This window comes from Heteronotia binoei, chromosome 15, assembly GCF_032191835.1.
Source record: "Heteronotia binoei isolate CCM8104 ecotype False Entrance Well chromosome 15, APGP_CSIRO_Hbin_v1, whole genome shotgun sequence".
In the NCBI taxonomy this organism is placed as follows: domain Eukaryota; kingdom Metazoa; phylum Chordata; class Lepidosauria; order Squamata; family Gekkonidae; genus Heteronotia; species Heteronotia binoei.
Window position 1 is genome coordinate 34,240,518 of NC_083237.1, and position 19,452 is coordinate 34,259,969.

Consider the following 19,452-nt stretch of genomic DNA (forward strand, 5'->3'; position numbering starts at 1 on the left):
ACTGTGGTGGAGAGACAGATCAGCCTGCTTTACTGAGGGGGGCAGGGCACCATCTTGGCACAGCCAAGCATTGTCTGCTCTGCTGTACCCTGGTGGGAGAGGGCGGGAAATCATCTTGGCACAGCCTGTTGTTTTGGAAGATGGAGGGTGTCATTTGCAGGGGAGGCGGAAGTGGAATCCTAGCCAGGCGTAGCTCAGCACAGCTTGGCATTGTCTGTTCGCCTGTGCAATAATATGGGGGGGGGGGGAGAGACAAGAGTGCTGGATTGGCATGAGCAGTTGGCAGAGGCTAGCCTGGTCCACACTGCAGTGCCATAGTAGAGGAAGGGACATCTTTACTTCCTCTTCAGTAGCTAGTGCTGTAATCTTGGCATTGTCTGTTCTGTATTGGCAAAAAGGGGGAGAAGGGGTGGCCTTTGGCACTGCCAGCTTTGTTTGGCTGTGGCAGAGATACGAAGGGATGAGAATGGGCAAAGCACACCTCTGTCGCCACCTCGTCATGGCAGAGACAAGCAGGTGGGGGGAGGAGGTGCCACTGATGAGGGGAAATCGAGCAGCAATGTCAGCTTTGGAGAGCTAATGTTGCAGATGAAGAATGCTGAGATGTTGGGCCTGGGCGGGAGGCCTGCGGGGGGAAGGGCCTCTCAGGACTGCAGGTCAGGTCAGTTCAGGCAAAGGGATGGGAAGAGGCACATTTTGGTTGCCTGGCAACCACAGGTCAAGTTCTTACGGACCTCCTGTGCAGGCCTCTGAAAGAGGGGAAGAGAATGTACAAGCAGCCAAATACCTATGGGACAGACAAACACATAGAGAGGGGTCAGCTTAAGCCTGGCATTGTGTGTCTCCTACCTCCTCCCTGGGGGGGGGGGGGGGGGAGGGTGAAGGGAGAGTTTTAGCCAGGGAAGACACAATGGCAGATGACAGTACAGTCCTGTTTTTTCTATAGGGAAAAAAAGTAAGACAAGCTCACTAGGAATGCACTAATAGAAAGAAACAGGTCTTATTCTAACCATGTTTACTCAAAAATAAATCCCACTGCTTGCAATGGGATTTACTTCCAACCATACATGCATATAATTAAAGAATAGCTTACAGTTGCAAAGGAGCTGGCTGGAGGAAAGTCTTTATCTTTTAACACACGCACCCTTCCAACAGTTAAGAAAAATTCTAGGAAGCTGGTAATAAATTGCTGGTTCCATTATTATTGTGAACAAAAAGGAGACCGGGGGAGTGAAATGGTCCTGGCAAATCATATCCCACTTTAAGTTTATAAAGAACCATGGTAAAATGATAGCAAATGTACCCTTTTGCAGTTGAGGCACTGAAGAACAGAAATGACTAATATGGTTCAGCATGCTTTTTATATAAAATAATGTCGTTAGACAAACCTGATTATTTCGACAAGATTACATATTTGGCAATGGGGTAACTGTTAATTTACAGAAACCCAAGGTGTTTTGCTTAGTACCTTACAAAGGCTTAGGTTCACAGGCAACAGGAGCGAAAAAGCACACCTTGAACACGTTACAACATGGACTGTTCCCAGCTGGCTCCTGGAAACACTGGGGCCTGAAGAACCACTCTGGGTGGCTTGCAGCTTTTCAAATGCTGTGTGTTCCAATAAAAGAATACCATTTTTATTTCTCAGAAGCCAGAGTCCTAGCTCTGTGGCTTCCCCTCTTTATGGCAGGCCCCCTTTTATGGAAACGCTATAAAAGTCCCACTTGACTAGGGGCTTCTGGCTTTCCCAAATCTGTTTCACCTAAGGCCCTTCCTTACCCTTTTCTCTGGCACATAGCAATATGAGCACATATATATTCCACTAATTTTAAGTTGACAGAGTTGCAGATGCTCTCATTTTGAGTATGAGGCTTGCTTTTTGCTAGTGTGTTTTCTCCTCTACTTGCCACCGCCCAAGCTGCATCAATAAAACTCATGTTGCATCAGACAACAGATTGTAGGTGTGGATTCATGTGACCAAAATGCTCTTCCATACACAAAAAAAATATATCCATTTGCAAGTGTGTGTGGGAATACAGCCAGCTTTTTTGTTCAGTCTTGTCTAGTTCTCCTTACTACAGTTCCGTCCAACATGGCTTTTGCCCATGTAGGCCTCATTATCCCCAGCATAATCATTTTTGGTGGTTAAAGGGGACCCTTTCTCCCTCTTTCATAATTGCAAAAGCTGCTTAGATCCTGCCCAGAAAATCAGGTGTCAGAAAAGGCTTAGGCTTCCTGGCATGCTAAGTTTTCTAAAAGCAGGGGATTTGGGTGTGCGTGTATGGAGGAGCATCTGACAACATGAGCCTCCACCTTAAATTGTTACAGTTCAGACCCATTTACCATCTCATCTGTGAAAGCCAGCCCTATTATGTCAATTTTAGTGATTGTACATTGATTTGTCTCAAGTGGTTAGGGTAAATGACAAACTAGCACCAGGACTATCAAAAAAGTGGTTCTGTTTGGGGGAGTTATGCTAAGTTATAGAGAAGGACCCTGGACTGGATGGCCCAGGCTAATTCAGTCTCATCAGGTCTTGGAAGCTAAGCAGAGTCAGCCCTGGTTAGTACTTGGAGGAGAGATCACCAAGGAATTCCAGGGTCACTTTGCAGAGGAAAGCACTGGCACACCATCTCTGTTAGTCTCTTGCCTTGAAAATTCTATGGGGTCTCCATGAGTCAGCTCCAACTTGACAGCACTTTACACACACAATGGGGAAAGGGTGTTATAAACCTACCACTCTCTAGTAGTAAGCTGCACCAAAGCATATTCAACCATGCTAACATTCCTGGAGCTGATAAGGGTTGACAGCCCAGTATTTGAAAAGGATCCCTTCTTTACAACAACAACAAAAAAGTGTTATCTCCCCCATACATGTCTCTATTTGCATCTTTTAAAGCTTCTTAACATTTGCCTTTTAAGCTCTAGGGCAGGGGTGGTCAAACTTGCTTAACATAAGAGCCACACAGAATAAACATCAGATGTTTGAGAGCCGCAAGACGTAAACAGATGTTTGAGAGCTGCAGGACGGAAGGAAGGAGGGTGGGTGGGTGGGTGTGTAGATGATGATGATGATGAAGATAGATAGATAGACAGAAAGAAAGAAAGAGAAAGAAAGAGAAAGAAAGAAAGAAAGAAAGAAAGAAAGAAAGAAAGAAAGAAAGAAAGAAAGAAAGAAAGAAAGAAAGAAAATGGAAACAGAGCAACTTTAAATGCATTCTCCAAACTGCTAGCTGGCTTGGCTTGGAGAAGTGATTTAAAGAGAAATGCCTGCTCCAAGCTGGCTGATGGGGTGGTAGGGGCTGCAAAAGCCACACAATATGTGTGAAAGAGCCACATGTGACTCCCGAGCTAGTTTGGCCACCCCTGCTCTACGGTGTGCACATAGTAGCTTTTCTGACTTTCTCATGTGGGCAGGTGATTGTGCACATCCCACATAATAAGAGCCTGGGCTCAAATTCTGGACATGTCCTGCCAAGGGAGCTAGATTAGTGAAAAACTCAAACTACCAAATTGAGGGGGGAAAGCTGTCAGAATAGATAAAAAGCTCACTGAAAGCATGGCCCACCATGCCAACTCCTTAATACCCACTATCCAGACCTTGGCATGCCACAAAAAAAAGAGAAACTTTACTACAGAGGTGTCCAGGGAGCCATTAACTCCAACACGTAGCTCCAAATTTCTCAAGTTTAACACAGATCTGAATCCCCTCTGCCACAGAAGCTTGCTGGGTTACCTTGGGCCAGACACATCATTTAGCCTGATCCCCAGAGTTATGAGGATAAACTGGAGGAGGGGACACCAGTGTAAGTTGCTTTGGGTCCCTGCTGGGCTATAGATGATGGAAAAGTTGGGCTATAGATGATGGAAACTAATATATAAATGTTCATATTGTGATTTTTGTTGCTGTTGTAATGGGGAAAAGCATTTGTGCAGCATGATAAGATCCCTGTGTGCAGGCTTTACCACCTCAAAAGCAAACTGAAAGACACCAGCAGAAACAAAAATACCAGATCTAGTGGGAGGTTGTGGACGTTACATTACTGAATGTGCCAGCTTGTCAGTACTCACTGCACATTAAAAAAATAAATCAGAATATCAGGTTGAAGCCTTCTCTTTGGCATCTATCCGTTCTGTGTGCAAAGTAGTGTTAGGGGATATCCAAACATGCAATCCCCCCACCTATATTCTAAAGTGGTACAGTCCAGAGAGATCTGTCACATGACAGATCACATAGCTTGGCTCTGATTAGGCTTCCTAATCGTTGGTGTCAGAAATTAACAGCTGCTCCCTTGAAAAACTCAGCACCATAAATTTTGCTGCATCATTCCTTTAACTTAGGTGGCTCTGCAGTTTCCCTGGGCTACCTCTGAGTTAATTCTTGGAACAGGGGTGGGAAATTCATGTGCCGTAACAATCTGTTCGTCTCATCCATCCTGCAGCCCAAACGGTCGTCTTTTTTTCTTCATCTTGAGTGAACCTGGATGTGGTTCAAGGAGTGCATCCTGTAGTTTGCCCAGCAACTGTAATCCAGATTCTTCTCTTCCTCCCCCATCCAACTGAGCAAAAGACCAATCGACCTAGACAGAAGCTGGGACTGGACATTAGGTAAAGAAGCATTCAATACCCTCTGGGCATAAGCCCCAATTCATGGGGTCTGACCCTCGAAAGTTCATTCCTCCATTTTATCATGTCTACAGTCAACACAGAGTTCTTTGGTTTGGCCCCGCTCAAGGTACTGTGAGGCTCAGACTGTCCTGTTTTTCTCACCAGCAGGCCAGGCCAATAATCTCCAACAATTCTAAAAAAAAAATGGCGGAAAAGGCACTGGATGGATTGCTCTGAGGCAGGACAGAACCCTCCCAAACTTGAGCTCAGGAGGAGGAGGCTGGGTTTTCCTGTGGGATGGCAGCAGATAAAGGAGCATGGGAGAGTCTTCAGATGACTTGGTGGGAGAACGTCATGGACACGAGCACCTGTGCATTTCCCCCCGCTCAAGGTACTGTGAGGCTCAGACTGTCCTATTCCCAGAGCCTCTGGGGACTGAATCCTGCCGTCCGTGGCTAACCGGGGAGAAGAGCTTCCGATGCAGGCTCCACACCCAGCGCTACAAAGGAAACGAGAAACCAGTGAAGAGCCAGAAGTCAAACTCTTATAAAGTTTTGCTGACTAACCTCAAAATGTTATTCTTTATTTCTATATACGGGTTTAATACCTGACTCCCTGCCACTCTAATGCCCTGCAGTTTCCATTTTTTTTTCATTCTGACCTTGTCTTTCTTGTGTAAAGTGTTGTCTTTACAGTGACCCCAGAGTGTTTTCTAGGCAACAGATGAATAGAGTTGATTTGCCAACTTCTGCAAGGAATCCTAGACTTCCTTGGTGGTATCCCATCCAGGGCTGATGCAGCTTAGCTTCTGAGATTTGAAGAGACTGGCCTACCAATGAAGGTCTACCTAGCATACACTGTATGACTGCCGAGAGAAGCCTCCTCATTTCTGTATTCTGTGCAACACCCTCCATTGCGTAACATTAAAACTTAATGTTGCACTTTCAAAAGGTTTCCCAAGAATCATTGCAGCCGCTCTTGCAAAGTAGGGTCAGTATTATTTTTCTCATACTGCAGATCTCAGGCTGAGAAACAGCAGCTTTGCCTAGGGTATTCCCAGCAAGTTCATGCCTGAGGTTAGATCTGAATCAGGGACATTTTGCAGTCTCTCACTATTGGCAGCCATGATGCTCTGCCAGCACTGTGGGCATTAGCTGAACGTTCAATAATAATGCAAAGACAACTGGAAGGCCAGCAAGGGTGGGACAGAAGACAAAGAGAAGCTGCAGGGCAGAGAAATGCACACTGGTTTTAAAAAAGCGCCTAGACACACAATCACATATTGAACAGAAACTGAGTTAATTTCTCGGAGGAGGAGATATTCCTGGAAATGCAGACTAAGAGAAAGACATGTGGGAAATGCTGTGTGTTAATGCTCTGGAGAAGATGGCAAGAGGAGAGAGCATGGGGGAGTGCCCAAAGGCAGAGAAATTTGGCGTGGGCGCTGTACCTGGCCGCCACAGCCTCAGAGTGGGGTCACTGGTTCGCCGGCAGCGCCAGAGCTCTGGCAAATAAAGAAAACACACACAAGGCTATCAGGGACAACATGGTGAACCCTGGATGGGGAGGAGGGAAAGTTGAGGGTAGAACAGGAATGTCACATAATCTGGTACGTAAACACACACAGGTCTGTTCAGGCAAACAACCTTGTGGTTATCAGCACCTAAGGCTTCGGCGTATCAGCTCTTGGAACTGTAAAATCTTAATATCAATTTATACAGTCAGCAAAACCAGCTTTTCCTAGAATGTGCCAGTTCAGGTGGCAGGGGTAGCATTTTAAATTTTTTCCACTGAGGAAGACTGGAGGCAGAACTCTTGAAGGAAGCTAGCCTGTCAGGGAGAATGCAAGATCGAACCCTTTCCCTTGGCATGCTAGTCTGTACAGGCAGGGTGTTTCTTTTGCTGGTAAAGCGTTCAGAGATGCAAACCCCACCTTGCAAAAGCAGCTGTGCCTTGCTGCTTCTACTGAGTGTATAAACAGGCCCAGAGCAACACACTCCTAAAACAGACCCATTTGGAATCATACTCACCGACTGGTGATGCCCCACAGCAGAGCTACTCCCGGGCAATGATCTTGCTAGGCCAGATGGTTCTCGGTGGCTTGGAGAGGCTCCTTCTGAATCCGCTAGAGGAAACAGGAGAAAAGGTATGAGTGAACACGGAACCCCATCTCTCTGAGAAGGTGGAGGGGGGAGCATAAGAAGAGAAGTACACTCACCCCTTGGGATAGGCTTGACATCCAGGTCCCATTCCTCTTCCTCAACGTGACCAGGCAATGATAGCCCAGAAGGAGGTCCAGGACCAAGGCCGAGGGGGGCCAAATGCTGGGCTGGGCAGGAGGATATGGACATTGAGATCGCTGGTTGGGCAGCTGAGGAGGAAGAAAGAAATGTTCAGGGCCTTTCACCACAAAAACCTCCTGTATGTACTATTAGTAACCTCAGCTGGAATCTCTTGCCTTACCAAAGACAAACGCTGCTCCCTTCATTCCTCTTCCTAATAATTTTCCACATTCAATTCATGTGGACAAAAACCAGCATTGTTAGGAACAGGGCAGACTGTTCAGAAAGCACACACTACTTCCACAGTTCACACACAGAGGTACACTTTACATGCATATATGTGTTGCCCACGTTGTCAGCATAAAGAAGCCTTTGGTCAATGATGTCATGGGAAGGTATCCCAGAATCCTCTTCTGCTCTGCATTCTACAGAGGAAAACGGACCTCCTCTTGCAATAAGCACCCCATAAGCCAGCTAGTAGGAGGTATCTTCAAAGAGGTCATGGTTTCCTCATCTTCAAAAAAGAGGCCATACTCTTGGTTCCCAGCTTATTCCATTCTCTCTCAGAAAGAAAAGTAAAGCATAGGAAAGATTTTCTGAAGTGGCTGATGCTATGAATCTTTAGCCCTGATTTGAGCCCATACCTGACTGGACTCCCCTAACCACTATCTCTCAGGTATCCCTATACCCACCTTGTCTCCACAGCAGCTGGGCTATAACATTTGTCCATTGGTGCTTGACCTCAGCAGAGGCTGCCTGCAGCGTGTAGGCCTGTCGGGCTGGTCCCCGTCCAAACCACAGCTCAAAGCGTAGACCACTAGGTCCCACACTCTCTGTGAGACCCATAGATGCTGTCTGTGCAAAAAAAGGCAGAGGTGGTTAAGGAAAAGTTCAGGTAGATGGTCCACTGAGGCCAGTAGCAACAGGAAGCAGGGCATTTGTGCAACAGATATGGGCAGTGGAAGGCAAAGAGAAGAACCACCAGGCTAAAATCTAGGATTGTGCAGCCATCAAAATTCTGGTCTCAACTGTCACCTCAGAGACAGCGGATTTTTCTCACATCAGATTAGTCAGTAATGATCTTCCCCCATAGCCCCAATACTGTATGGTTACAGAATATTTGTACCTCTGCCTTTACTGAATTTCATTTTCCCCCCTTATGTCCTGATGCTCTGGTAAGTCCATTTAAGAAAAAAATTCTCTTAAATGTGTTGACTCACCCACCAGTGGCTTACAATTCTGAAGCTAGTATTGGTGTGTAAGTGATTACAATGTCAGACTAGGATCTGGGAGACCAGATTCAAATCTCCACTCTACCATGGAAGCTTGCTGGGCTGGGCCAATCTTTGTCTCTCAGCATCAGCTACCTCACAGGGTTGTGGATGTGAGGATACAATGGAGGAGAGGAGAACGACATTGTAAGTGGTTTGTGAGAGGAGGAAATGAGGTATAAATATCTAAATAAATTCCATACACCAGAATCAGTGAGGCGTATCAATTACAACTGTTGAACTAGTATCCGGAAGACCCAAGTTTGAATCCCCCTCTTGTGCCATGGAAGCTCGCTAGGTGACCTTGGGCCAATCACACTTTCAGTCTAACCTTCCTCACAGCATTGGTATAAGGGTTAAAAATAGAGAAGAGTAGAATGATTTAAGTCTCTGGGTCCCCACTGGAGAAAAAGACAGGGTATAAATCAAGTAAATAGAATAAATATGTATATCTGAAAAGTATGCACATTCCACTGAATACATAACAACTAATTCCAAGAACTAATCCCGTCAATTTGAACTGCTGAAGTGTTGTAGGGCAGTGCCTGTCTCCCTCTGGGACTGCAGAGTGCCAAACTTCAGGGAAGGGGTCCCCCTGCCCACCTGCAAGGCCTGTTTGCAGATGTAGCCGCCCTCAGCGCCCTTGCACTTGGTAAAGAGAAGCAGCTGTTCGAAGAGGAAGACGTGTCGCTGGCACTTGCGGCGCCCGGACACCAAAGTGAGCTCACCACGCTGCAGCAGTGGCCCTTGTTCAGACAGCTTCATCTGCAGGCACACAGAAACACTAATCAGCTCAAAGAAGTCAGAAGTCCCCCCCCCCCCCCGCAACAGCAACCCATGTGGCACTTGCCCAATTTGCTTGCAGTGTGGCTCGCACCCACTGAACCCAAAGCATGGATACCTCCCCCACCCCGCCGCCCATAGCTGCAAGAAGATCCAAATGTGACAAACTGGCCAGGAAAGAAAGCATCAAAGAAGAGGAATAATCAGTCCAGTGTAGCATTAAGTGGCAAGGGAGGAAACAGCACATGCATATGGGGGCAACTGGCAGGAAGGAAGATGCAGCGTCACATGCCGGGAGCGCCCATGTGCTCACCTCGCAGCCCCGGATCTGCTCAGCAGCCAGCAGGTCCCTGCCTCGCTGCTCCTGGGCCTCCAGCAGTTGCTGGGCCTCCTGCAGGGCTTGGCGGTCAGGCCCCGGTTTGAGGTCACACTCACGCAGCAGCTCACCCAAGAAGCGCTGGTACCGCTCCAGCTGTTCCAAGGGCTCGCGCAAGGCGCGTGCCATTTGCCCATGCTCGCGCAGCTCTATTGGCCCCTTCTGAAAGGAGAAAGAAAAGAAGACAGCTGAGTGTAGTGCAGCAGTGGTCCAAGGTCCTGCTGCAGTAAGAGACTCAGCATCCTAGCCTGTTTCAACTGCCTGCCTGGAAACCCTGGAATCCTGGCTCTTTGGGAGCCAGACGCCGATTGCCAAATGCAGCACAGCATGTGCAAACACTTAGAGAGGGAGAGCTAGCTCCTTACAGAAGGTCAGCTAGCAGCAGATCAGTTTCTCAGGAAAGACTGGAGTCTATTTTCTCTGCACCAAAATAAGCATTTCCCATAGGTGAACATCAGATGAGACAAATCCATTAGGATGCAAAGCTATTCGTCTATTAACCCGTAGTGTAGTGGGCCCCAAAGACAACATTTGGCTTTGTCCCCTGTATTTCATTGCGGCCGCAGCACCTACCTTGCTGGTGGTTCGAAGTGAAGCCAGGGCGGCCTGGAACTTGTGGTGATCTTTGGCATAAATGGCATAGAGTTGAAACTTCTCCCCCTGTGATGCAGGAGAGAAAAAGGTTCTCTCAGTCACCCAGCCTAGCAGCCATCTAGGAAATCTGGTGACTGCAACAGACCAAAGCAAAATCTGGAGACTATTAGATTATCCCTTCTTCCTAGCCCCCCCCCCCCAATTTTTAAATAAGAAAGTGCAAACTGGAGATACACAGAAAGGGCAGGGCTATCTTTTTTTCCTGTGCCTTCTAGAAATGGCTGGGAAACTATGATGTGAAATGTTAAAGCATCTGCTGAAAGGTTATGAAAAGATTACGGCAGAACGTGCATCCACTATTCCAAGTGCCAATGGTATGCATTTGTTTGTTTTTGCAGGAATATTAAACTTGCCACAAAAGGTGGGATGAAGAGCACTGGATGTTGTATATTGAGGTGCTACAGGTAGATTTGATCAATTTTGTTTTCTTTTAAATCTTAGTACATTTACCCTTCACAGTCAACCTGTAGCTGCCTGTTGGGAAGGTTTATTCTCAGGTAAATCTCAGAAGTTGCCCTCAGGATGGAGTAAACAACCAAGAGGCACTAGTACTGTGAAGCCGTATTACATTTCTAAAAGAAGCGAGGAGCAATGGGGTGGGAATCGGCCTTAAATGGAACTCGAGCTCCCTTGCTTGCCCCGATTTATATGTGTTTGGGGAGCGACAGTAGTTAATCAGTGTGGGGCGAATGCACCCTGCACTTGCTGGAAGGTGCTCTCATCTTTATTCTTACATCACATACTCCATAGCATTGGGGGAAGAAGACTTCTGAGGATTAAGTCACTGTGAGTCTCCTCACAAATCGAACTGTACTGCTGTGGGAATGCGACAGAGTGCACACAAGCCCTCAGCACAGAGTGGGAGCAACAGTGGTGGTTTGTTAGTCATGGTGGGGCACTCACATAACGCAGGAAACAGCCCCCGACGCGTGGTGGGTGGCTCATGCATCCCTCCAGCTCGCCAAGAAGGCTGCTGCTATGGAAGGCTGCCAGCCGGTCCCGCGTGGCCCGCAGAGCGCTTCCCAGGCACCTCAGTTCAGCGGGCAAGGCCTGCCCACCAGGTTCTTTGACCAGAGACACAGGTTGGGCCAGGGCGCTGGCATATTCCCTCTCACACTCTAGCATCTCTGCCAGAAGTTGCTGCTGGACCCTGGGGAGAAAGAGGACGGGAAGCAATCGAACACTTAGCCTTGGCACAGTATGTGGAAAGAAGGTACAGTTCAAACAAGGATATATTTGCTAGCATGTGAATGAGCTAGCAGCAGATTTGGGGTGCTGCTGCAAGTAACTGATAGAGAGACATACAGCTCTATTAGCAAGTCAGCCGAGCTTTTGTATAACTAACTCCCCATTGAGAACAAGGCTTGCACAACTCCTGAAGAGTTGCATCCCATATCTACCATCCATATCTACCCAATACGTCCCATCCATATCTACCCAAAAGGAAGACAATCTTGACTGTAACATGTCCCTATAAAAAGGTTACACCGTACAGATTTTGTTTTCATTACTATAAGAACATAAGAGAAGCCATGTTGGATCAGGCCAAAGGCCCATCCAGTCCAACATCCTGTGTCACACAGTGGCTAAAAACCCCAAGTGCCATCAGGAGGTCCACCAGTGGGGCTAGGACACTAGAAGCCCTCCCACTGTGCCCCCACCGAAGGACCAAGAATACTGCCCCAGACAAAGAGTTCCAACGATAAGCTGTGGCTAGTAGCTACTGAAGCGGTCTATGCTTATAGCCACCACCACCTCCTGTGGCAGTGAATTCCACGTATTAATCACCCTTTGGGTGAAGTACTTCCATCATATGAGAATTTAAGATGACCCCTATTTTTTTCAGACAGCACTCCTAAGGAAAGAAACCTCTTCCTTTCTGGTTACTAACAGGACAGAGAATAAGAGGTGCTATTTGGACTATCTAGCACTGGAACATCCTGGGCCAGCCAGGATTGTGTACTTATCTCTTGAGAGAGGCAAAGTATTTGCGTGGTCTTCCTCTCAGTCCTAACTCTGAATTACAACTGTGCAATAAAGGTTGACAGAAACTCTCTTCCTCCTGCCTGCTCCTCTACTTACCCAAGGCAGCGCCTTCTTTCCATGCGGGGCGTGGCCCCCCAGGGGGCTTCAGCAACGTGGGTCCCACTGCGACTTAACAGCACATGCTCACGAGGTGAGCAACTCCTATCCGCCAGTTCACGGCTGCTGACCTCCAGGCCACGGATGTGCACGCTGGGGCGGCCTGGGTCACTCAAGGCTCGCAACGCCAGGGGAGAGGCAGGAGACATCAGCATGTGAGGGCTGGCAGGAGAACCCCCTTTCTTCTTGCCACTGTCCGTAGGATTGCTTCGAGTAGGGGAACAGCAGGGGGAGGCCTTGGGGCTGGAGTGTGGCTGGAAGAGAGAGGTCAGGCTGCAAGAGGAGCCAAACCTGCCACTCAGGCCCCAGCCATGCTTCGGAGAGGAGGAGGTGTTGATGCTGCAGGCGCGGGGCCGTGGGGCAGGGGAGGCTTCTGGCACAGCTGACATCTTCCCTTGGAACTTGGGGCTCAGCAGCAGAGTTCTCTCCAGGGATGCTCCCTCAGCCATCCTTTCAACTGGCCTCCTCACTTCTATGTTGTCACCAGTCACTTCTAGACTCCTCTTTTCTCCCATGGTTTGCTGCTGAGCCTACATTGGAAGAGAGAGAGGCAGCCTGGCAACCATGGGCATTGCATTTATTTATGTATATTGCATTATTCTGCCCAGGGGAAACTCCAAGCAGCTTAGAGCAGGGGGGCCGAACTCACTTGTTACAAGTGCAGGATCTGACATAAATAAGACCTTGACAGGCTGGGCCATGTGTATCACATAATGTAATGCCAGGTAGTAGAGACATAAACTTTTACTTGTCAAACATAATTAAAGATTTTCTTTAAAAAAAATCCTAAATAAAACATGCTTAAAAGATTAGAACTCTTGCAATATTTTATTTAACAGTCTCTGATAACTGAAGGAAGCAAGAGAGAGGGGGAAGGAAGCAGACTTGCTCATGGGCCTGATAGGAGCCCCCTGGGCCGCATGCTTGACACCCCTGGCTTAGAGTATTGTTCTCCCTCCTCCATTTTCTCACAACAACCCTGTGAAATAGGTCAGGCTGAGAGGATGTGACAGGCCCAAGATCACCCAGCAAATATCCATGGTACAAGTGAGGATCTGAACCCAGGTCTCCCAGGATCTTTCTATTCAGTATACCTCTCTGGACAAACCAAGAAAGCCTGAGACTGTAGGGAAAGGCAGGACTGATAACCTTGAACAGCCCCAGAAAGCGTTCCTTGGTGCATTGCACTGCTTTTTGTAGCAACCATACTCATTTTATTGTAATCTTTTCATCAGGTTGCCTCTCCTCCAACCCCTTCCCCCAGAAATGCCAGGTCTTTAGCTGCTGCCCAATACAAAGAAATTCAAGAACCGGGGATTACAGTGTCAGACTAGGATCTGAGTAGGGTTGCCAATTCCCAGGTGGGGGCAGGGGATCCCCCGGTTTGGAGGCCCTCCCCCCGCTTCAGAGTCATCAGAAAGCGGGGAGAGGGGAGGGAAATGTCTGCTGTGCACTCCATAGAGATTTATTCCCATAGAGAATAATGGAGAATTGATCTGCAGGTATCTGGGGCTCTGGGGGAGCTGTTTTTTGAGGCAGATGCACCAGATTTTCAGTACAGCATCTAGTGCCTTTCCCCAAAGTACCCCCCCCCCCAAGTTTCAAAATGATTGGATCAGGGGTTCCAATTCTATGAGCCCCCAAAGAAGGTGCCCCTATCCGTCATGATTTCCTATGGAAGGAAGGCATTTCAAAGGTGCGCGGTCCCTTTCAATGTGATGGCCAGAGAACTCCCTTTGGAGGTCAATTGTGCTCCTGGCTCCACCCCCAAAGTCTCCTGGCTTCGCTCCCAAAGTCCCCAGATATTTCTTGAATTGGACTTGACAACCCTAGATCTGAGAGACGCAGGTTCAAATCTCCACCCTGCCCTGGAAGCTTTCTGGGTGACCCCTGACCAGTCACAGAGTTGTTGGGGGGGATAAAAACGGAGAAGGGAGAATGTTGTAAGCCATTTTGGGTCCCCACTGTGGAGAAAAGTTGGTTACAAATAAAGACAAATTTGTAAAAAACCAACAGAGACAGCTTCCCACTATTGTGGCATCTACACATATGGGTACTGAGGTATCTAGTTAGATGTATCTGCCCTGTCCCCACGCCCTCAGTGCTGTTTCTGCTCCACCCTGTCAGCTCCCACATTTTGCTCTCTTCAGAATAATGCATACTACAAAGACAGACCACCACCCCTCCCCACACACACACTGAGGGTGAGGAAACTGGGTGTCTTGCAGCAAAGACCTGTAAAAACCAAGTCATCCCTTTCAAAAAACCCAGCAGGACAGACATCCATGCTTTGAATAGCCCTGAGCTTTGACTTTCTACAGACCAAGTAAGCAGATTTTTAGGCCCCAATCATTCCTGACATTATCTGCCCAATCTCTCTGAGCTTTATTTTCACGGTTATAGGGAATGGAAAGCTGGTCTTCCTAGGCTAGGAGAAGACTGATTCTTCATCGGCTCAATTTTCAAAGAAAGTTAAGTATAGGCCTACCATTAATACAAGCTCATCAGTCTAAGTTATAACCCTGGCCTTCAAAACCTCAGTATTCTCACAGGAGCATAACAAGCTGCTTCAGAGTTTACCTGTGTGTTTTCCCATTCTTTCTGCAACACCTCCAGGCGTTGGTTGCTGAGCTGGACCAGACTGTGAAGGGCCTCATCCACCTCTTGATAGAGCTTCGTGACAGCCACGGTCTCTGTGCTACAGAGAGAAACAGTGGGCCATTCAGGCTTCTCCTCGCTACACAGGGTACTATCCTGGCAGGAGGAGAATGAAGAGCTTTCAAGAGTCAGATTAATGCCAGTGGGGGATCAGGCAGGGAATATAACATATTTAGGAGCCTCCATGTGGCAATAGTTTCTCTCTCCCAGCCATTTTGTACTACCCAGCTCATGTGGGCCATTTGGAGTGAAAAATGGCTGGTGGGAGAGAGGATTACATATCCATCCCCTGCAGGGGGGAAAAGGACAGCTTTCCAAGATTGCTTTTCTTAACAACACAAAAGTCCTTGCGATGTATAACTATATACAACCTTTAGTTTGTGCTACATAAATGTGGTGAACATTACTGATTCCTGCTGTAAACTGACCTGAGGAGAAAGAAGGATTGTAAATTGCCTAAATTAATTTAAAAAAATGGCATGCAGGATACTATTTTCTTATTGTTAATGGCCGTCACTTGTTTATATCCTCCCTGCTTACAACTTTTTCTGTATTCTTGGAGGCAAATGGAGATTGGCCCCCTCAAATAAAGGCATGCTGCCCAGCCAAGAAACTCCCAAGTTGCCTCTGGGCATCTCTTCCACCACTGCCATGCAAGCAACTACTCTCACTTTCTGAGACATGGAAAGGGAGGTGCGCCTGGAAATTTCGTTCTCCAGATGTCTGCCTGCCTTGATTCTCTGGTAGGACTGGCCCTTGACTGTACAAGCAGCCCTTGTGGACCTTTAAACGCACAGTAATTAGAAACACCTCAAGTATGCTGCTCTGTGGGGTTCATTCAAAGTGCAGAAGGCATAACTGAACAACACTGAAATGGATGGTGTTTCAACTGGCAGTGTAATCGTCTGCCGTAACTGTGCTGAAGAACAGGCATTCTGGAAGACCCCTTAAAACACTGGCTGCCAATGTGGTTTAGTGGTTAGATTGTCAGACTAGGACCTGGGAGACCCAGGTTCGAATCCTCACTCCCAGAAGCCCTCTGGGTGACCTTGGCCCAGGTACACCTTCTCTCCTTAACCTTCCTCACAGGGTTGTTGTAAGGCTAAAATGGAGGACAGGAGAACAACAGAAGACTCTTTGGGTCAATACTGGGGAGAAATGTAAATAAATAATACACACAGAGGGGGGAAGGGAAAGGGCAAAGGGCATGAGCTGCTGCAGGACTCCAGCTCCTTACCTGTGTGGCCCCAGTGCAGGCAGCTGTGCCAGCAAGGCCCCTCCACGGCGCTGGAGCTCCAGGAGCTGGGTCTCCAACAGCAGTTTCTGCATTGTCTCTTGGTGTGAGGCAATTTGTGCCAATGGTTCCTGTGGGGAGGAGATGCTGGTGAAGGCAGCAAAGTGAAGGCTGAGGTGGAGCTAGCAAACCAGGACATCTGCTCCAAACAAAAAATAGGCACGCAACAATGCTGGAATACAAAGTATCGCCAGGGGTGGAATTCTAGTAGGAGCTACTTTGCATATTAGGCCACACCCCTTGATGTAGCCAATCCTCCAAGAGCTTACAAAAAAGAACCTTGTAAGCTCTTAAAGAACTGGCTACATCAGGGGTGTGTGGCCTAATATGCAAAGGAGCTCCTGCTAGAATTCTACCCCTGGATATCTACCCCTGGATATCCAACTCAGCAGTTGTAATTAGCACTGCACAAAATAGCCTCACTGCAACAACACAAGGCCATGGAACAAACTCATTAGGTTTGTGCAGGGTTGGTTTTTTTTTAGCAGGAACTCCTTTGCATATTAGGCCACACACCTCTGATGTAGCCAATCTTCCTGGAGCTTACAATAGGGTCTGTAATGAGAGCCCTGTAAGCTCTTTAAGGATTGGCTACATATGAGGGGTGTGGTCTAATATGCAAAGGAGTTTCTGCTACAAAAAAAAGCCCTGTGTGTCCTCAGTTTCTGTCAGTTGAGGAAAGGGAACAGAGCTATGCAGGGCACCAGAGCCCCATTTCCAGTCACTGGAAATTTAGCTTGGGCAACCCAGTTCCTAAGACGTTTTGATTTATTTTGCACCAAAATGGCCATTGTTTGTGTGGCCTGTAGCCCTTCACACAGCAGGCAGGAGCTCACATCATTTAGACTCCTTCAAACAGAATTATTCCTTGCAGAAAGACAACTAGGTGTCAGGAAGAAGGAATCTAACTTAGTTTCTCCCTAATATGCTAGTGTCTTTCATGTGGGAAATTCTTTGTTTTGAGGAACATCAGAGCATGTCAGCACCCATGTGCAATCTAAGAAATACAGCTCAGAGTTAGGTTTGGTGTCTACTTCAATGAGAAGCAGGCCTCAGTTTTTCAGCCTCACTGTTGTGACAGTTTCTTTGAAATATGCACACTACACAAAAGGTTTTAGTCTCTCTGAAGAAGCTGCTGTTTGCCCTGTTGCTATTTTTAGGAGTAATATAAATTAAACACAGTAAGTCTATAGATAGAGCTGAGGTGGCTTGCATGCTTGGTCCAGCTTCAGATGCTGAAGACAATGAGCACGTTAAGAAAATAAGAAAAGCCACATTGGATCAGGCCAGGGGCCCATCCAGTCCAACACTCTGTGTCACACAGTGGCACACCGTTACTACAAGGGGAAATCAGATGTGAAGGAAGAACAGCCCCCAATTATTTAAGGCTTCTGTTGCTCACTTAAATTAACAGATGGAGTATTACAATAACGGCACGAATCAAATACAAGAGTAAGAATGAAAGTTGTTCTCTCAGGAGAACTGTTGGTGCAAGGAAGCTATAGAGACTGTGGGAAGTGCTAAGGATGCTGATTCTATTAAAAACTGTGAACTGTGAACCCTGGTGATCTCTGGATTTAGGCCTACCTCCTGACTCGCTGCTGTTCCCACTGCCTGGAGGTGGGTGTTGGCTTCACGCACAGCTTTTAGGACACTACAGCAGAGTGTCTGCAGTTGCTCAAGAGCCTGTGAAAAGAACAAGAGTGTGCATCACAAAATGGCGGGACTTGAATATATGTGAAGGACTCCTAGAACAGCTCCCCTGCTCTAGAATTTCACAGTGGCTTAGGGTTGCCAGCCTCCAGGTGGTGGCTGGAGATCTCCTGCCATTACAACTCACCTCCAGGCAACAGAGATCAGTTCGCCTGGGTAAAATGACCACTTTGGAAGGTGGACTCTACAGCATTATGTATGAAACCCCCCACTCTTCAGGCTCTACCCCCAAAATCTCCAGGCATTTCCAAGCCCAGAGCTGGCAACCCTATTCATCATACAGTACTTGCGGCTGAGGATATGGGGCTTAAGTGAGATGTTAGTATAGCCCAGGGTCTGAAGGAGGTTATGTGAAGAGGAGGTTCTTGTAGGTCTGGAAGTCGGGAGGGGTAGTGGGTCAGTATACTAAGGGCCAAGGTAGATGAATGGGTGTCTCCAAGGGTGCCCATTACTTGGAAGTTGTGTGTTCTCAGCTGGGAATTCCTTTAAAATGCAACACAGGCAGCTGATTTTGGTCAGTACTACTTGAGGGAAGCAGGAGTCATTTTTCTGTCCTGAAATGGTTGGGGGAGGTATTAATTGCCCATATATTCCCCTCCAGTACCATTTTGCTTCAAAAAACAGCATGGAGGAGGCATGAGATCTTTCATGCCACATGGTTCCAATCAGAACTGGTTCCTTGCAGCATAATTTAAAAGAATTCCCAGTTGGGAACTCATTACTTCAAAACGGCAGCCTAGCTCCAGGGAACACCCATATTGTGTAGTTTGGTTGTAAGCAGTGTTCCCTCTAAGCTGCGTTAGTGTGAACTAGTTCCCAGTTTTTTAGCCTCCGGCTCACTTTTTTTTTTTTTAGCTCAGGAAAAATGGCCCCACAAAGCAGACTAATTTGTGCAGTAGTTTACAACTTTAATGCCAGAAGCTCACAAAACAGAATTTTTGCTCACAAGACTACATAACTTAGAGGGACTATTGGCAGACAAGTAAAGGCAGGCTTCCTGTGTCAGAGTGGAGGGAGGCCCAATAGGTTTCCAGAATAAACAGTAGGCAACCCAAGGCCCACTTCACTCAGAGTCTCTCTTACCTGGCGTGCCCCCACCCACTTGCGTGGCGAATGGTGCAAGGCCCCACCTAGTGCAGGAGTCAGCTGGTCTAGGGCCACATAACGTGGCAGCTCAGGAAGAGAAAGAACCACCACCTCCTGCAGATGAAAGATACTGATTTGGACACAAAACTCAGTTGTAACTCAATGCCTTCAATGCTATCCAACCCAAAGCCCCCCATCCCCACAACACATGGACACAAACTGCTGTGTAAAGACATGCAGTGAAACTTCAGTTGTGGCTAAAGGGATGTTAATTAGGCCCTTCTCACTTTTTCTCTGCAGCATCCCATGGGGTAGCCATTTACACCTCTTCCAACATCATTAGACAGCTCCGTGATATATCACCTAGTTTAGCAGCAGCTTCAGCCCAAAATGCATTAGAGTTAATGGAACAGAACCCAAGTGGCTATTAGCCACAGTGTGTGTGTATATACAAAATTTTTTGCCACTCTGTGACACAGAGTGTTGGACTGGATGGGTCGTTGGCCTGATCCAACATGGCTTCTCTTATGTTCTTATGATCTGTCTCTCCCTATATGTAGGTGGGTTTAACAAACCTCAGCTGAA

General features: G+C 47.4%; 1 protein-coding gene across 2 annotated transcripts in view; it reads right to left on the minus strand.

Annotated features, from left to right (window-relative positions):
* Positions 1-4,258: 4,258 nt before the first annotated feature.
* ARHGEF40 (Rho guanine nucleotide exchange factor 40) overlaps positions 4,259-19,452 on the minus strand; it is a 41,357-nt gene continuing 26,163 nt past the window's right edge. The window contains exons 7-19 of one of the 2 annotated variants that reach the window (XM_060254551.1): positions 18,865-18,981; positions 17,656-17,754; positions 16,012-16,139; positions 14,697-14,814; positions 12,057-12,646; positions 10,878-11,124; positions 9,894-9,980; positions 9,258-9,482; positions 8,765-8,926; positions 7,583-7,745; positions 6,821-6,979; positions 6,639-6,733; positions 4,259-5,107 (exon numbers count right to left, since the gene is read on the minus strand). In XM_060254551.1, coding sequence (XP_060110534.1) covers positions 5,012-5,107; positions 6,639-6,733; positions 6,821-6,979; positions 7,583-7,745; positions 8,765-8,926; positions 9,258-9,482; positions 9,894-9,980; positions 10,878-11,124; positions 12,057-12,646; positions 14,697-14,814; positions 16,012-16,139; positions 17,656-17,754; positions 18,865-18,981 — 2,286 coding nt within the window. In that variant the 3' untranslated portion in view covers positions 4,259-5,011. Of the gene's footprint in view, positions 5,108-6,638; positions 6,734-6,820; positions 6,980-7,582; positions 7,746-8,764; positions 8,927-9,257; positions 9,483-9,893; positions 9,981-10,877; positions 11,125-12,056; positions 12,647-14,696; positions 14,815-16,011; positions 16,140-17,655; positions 17,755-18,864; positions 18,982-19,452 lie in introns of those variants that run through there. The other variant, XR_009556211.1, reaches the window with a different exon arrangement.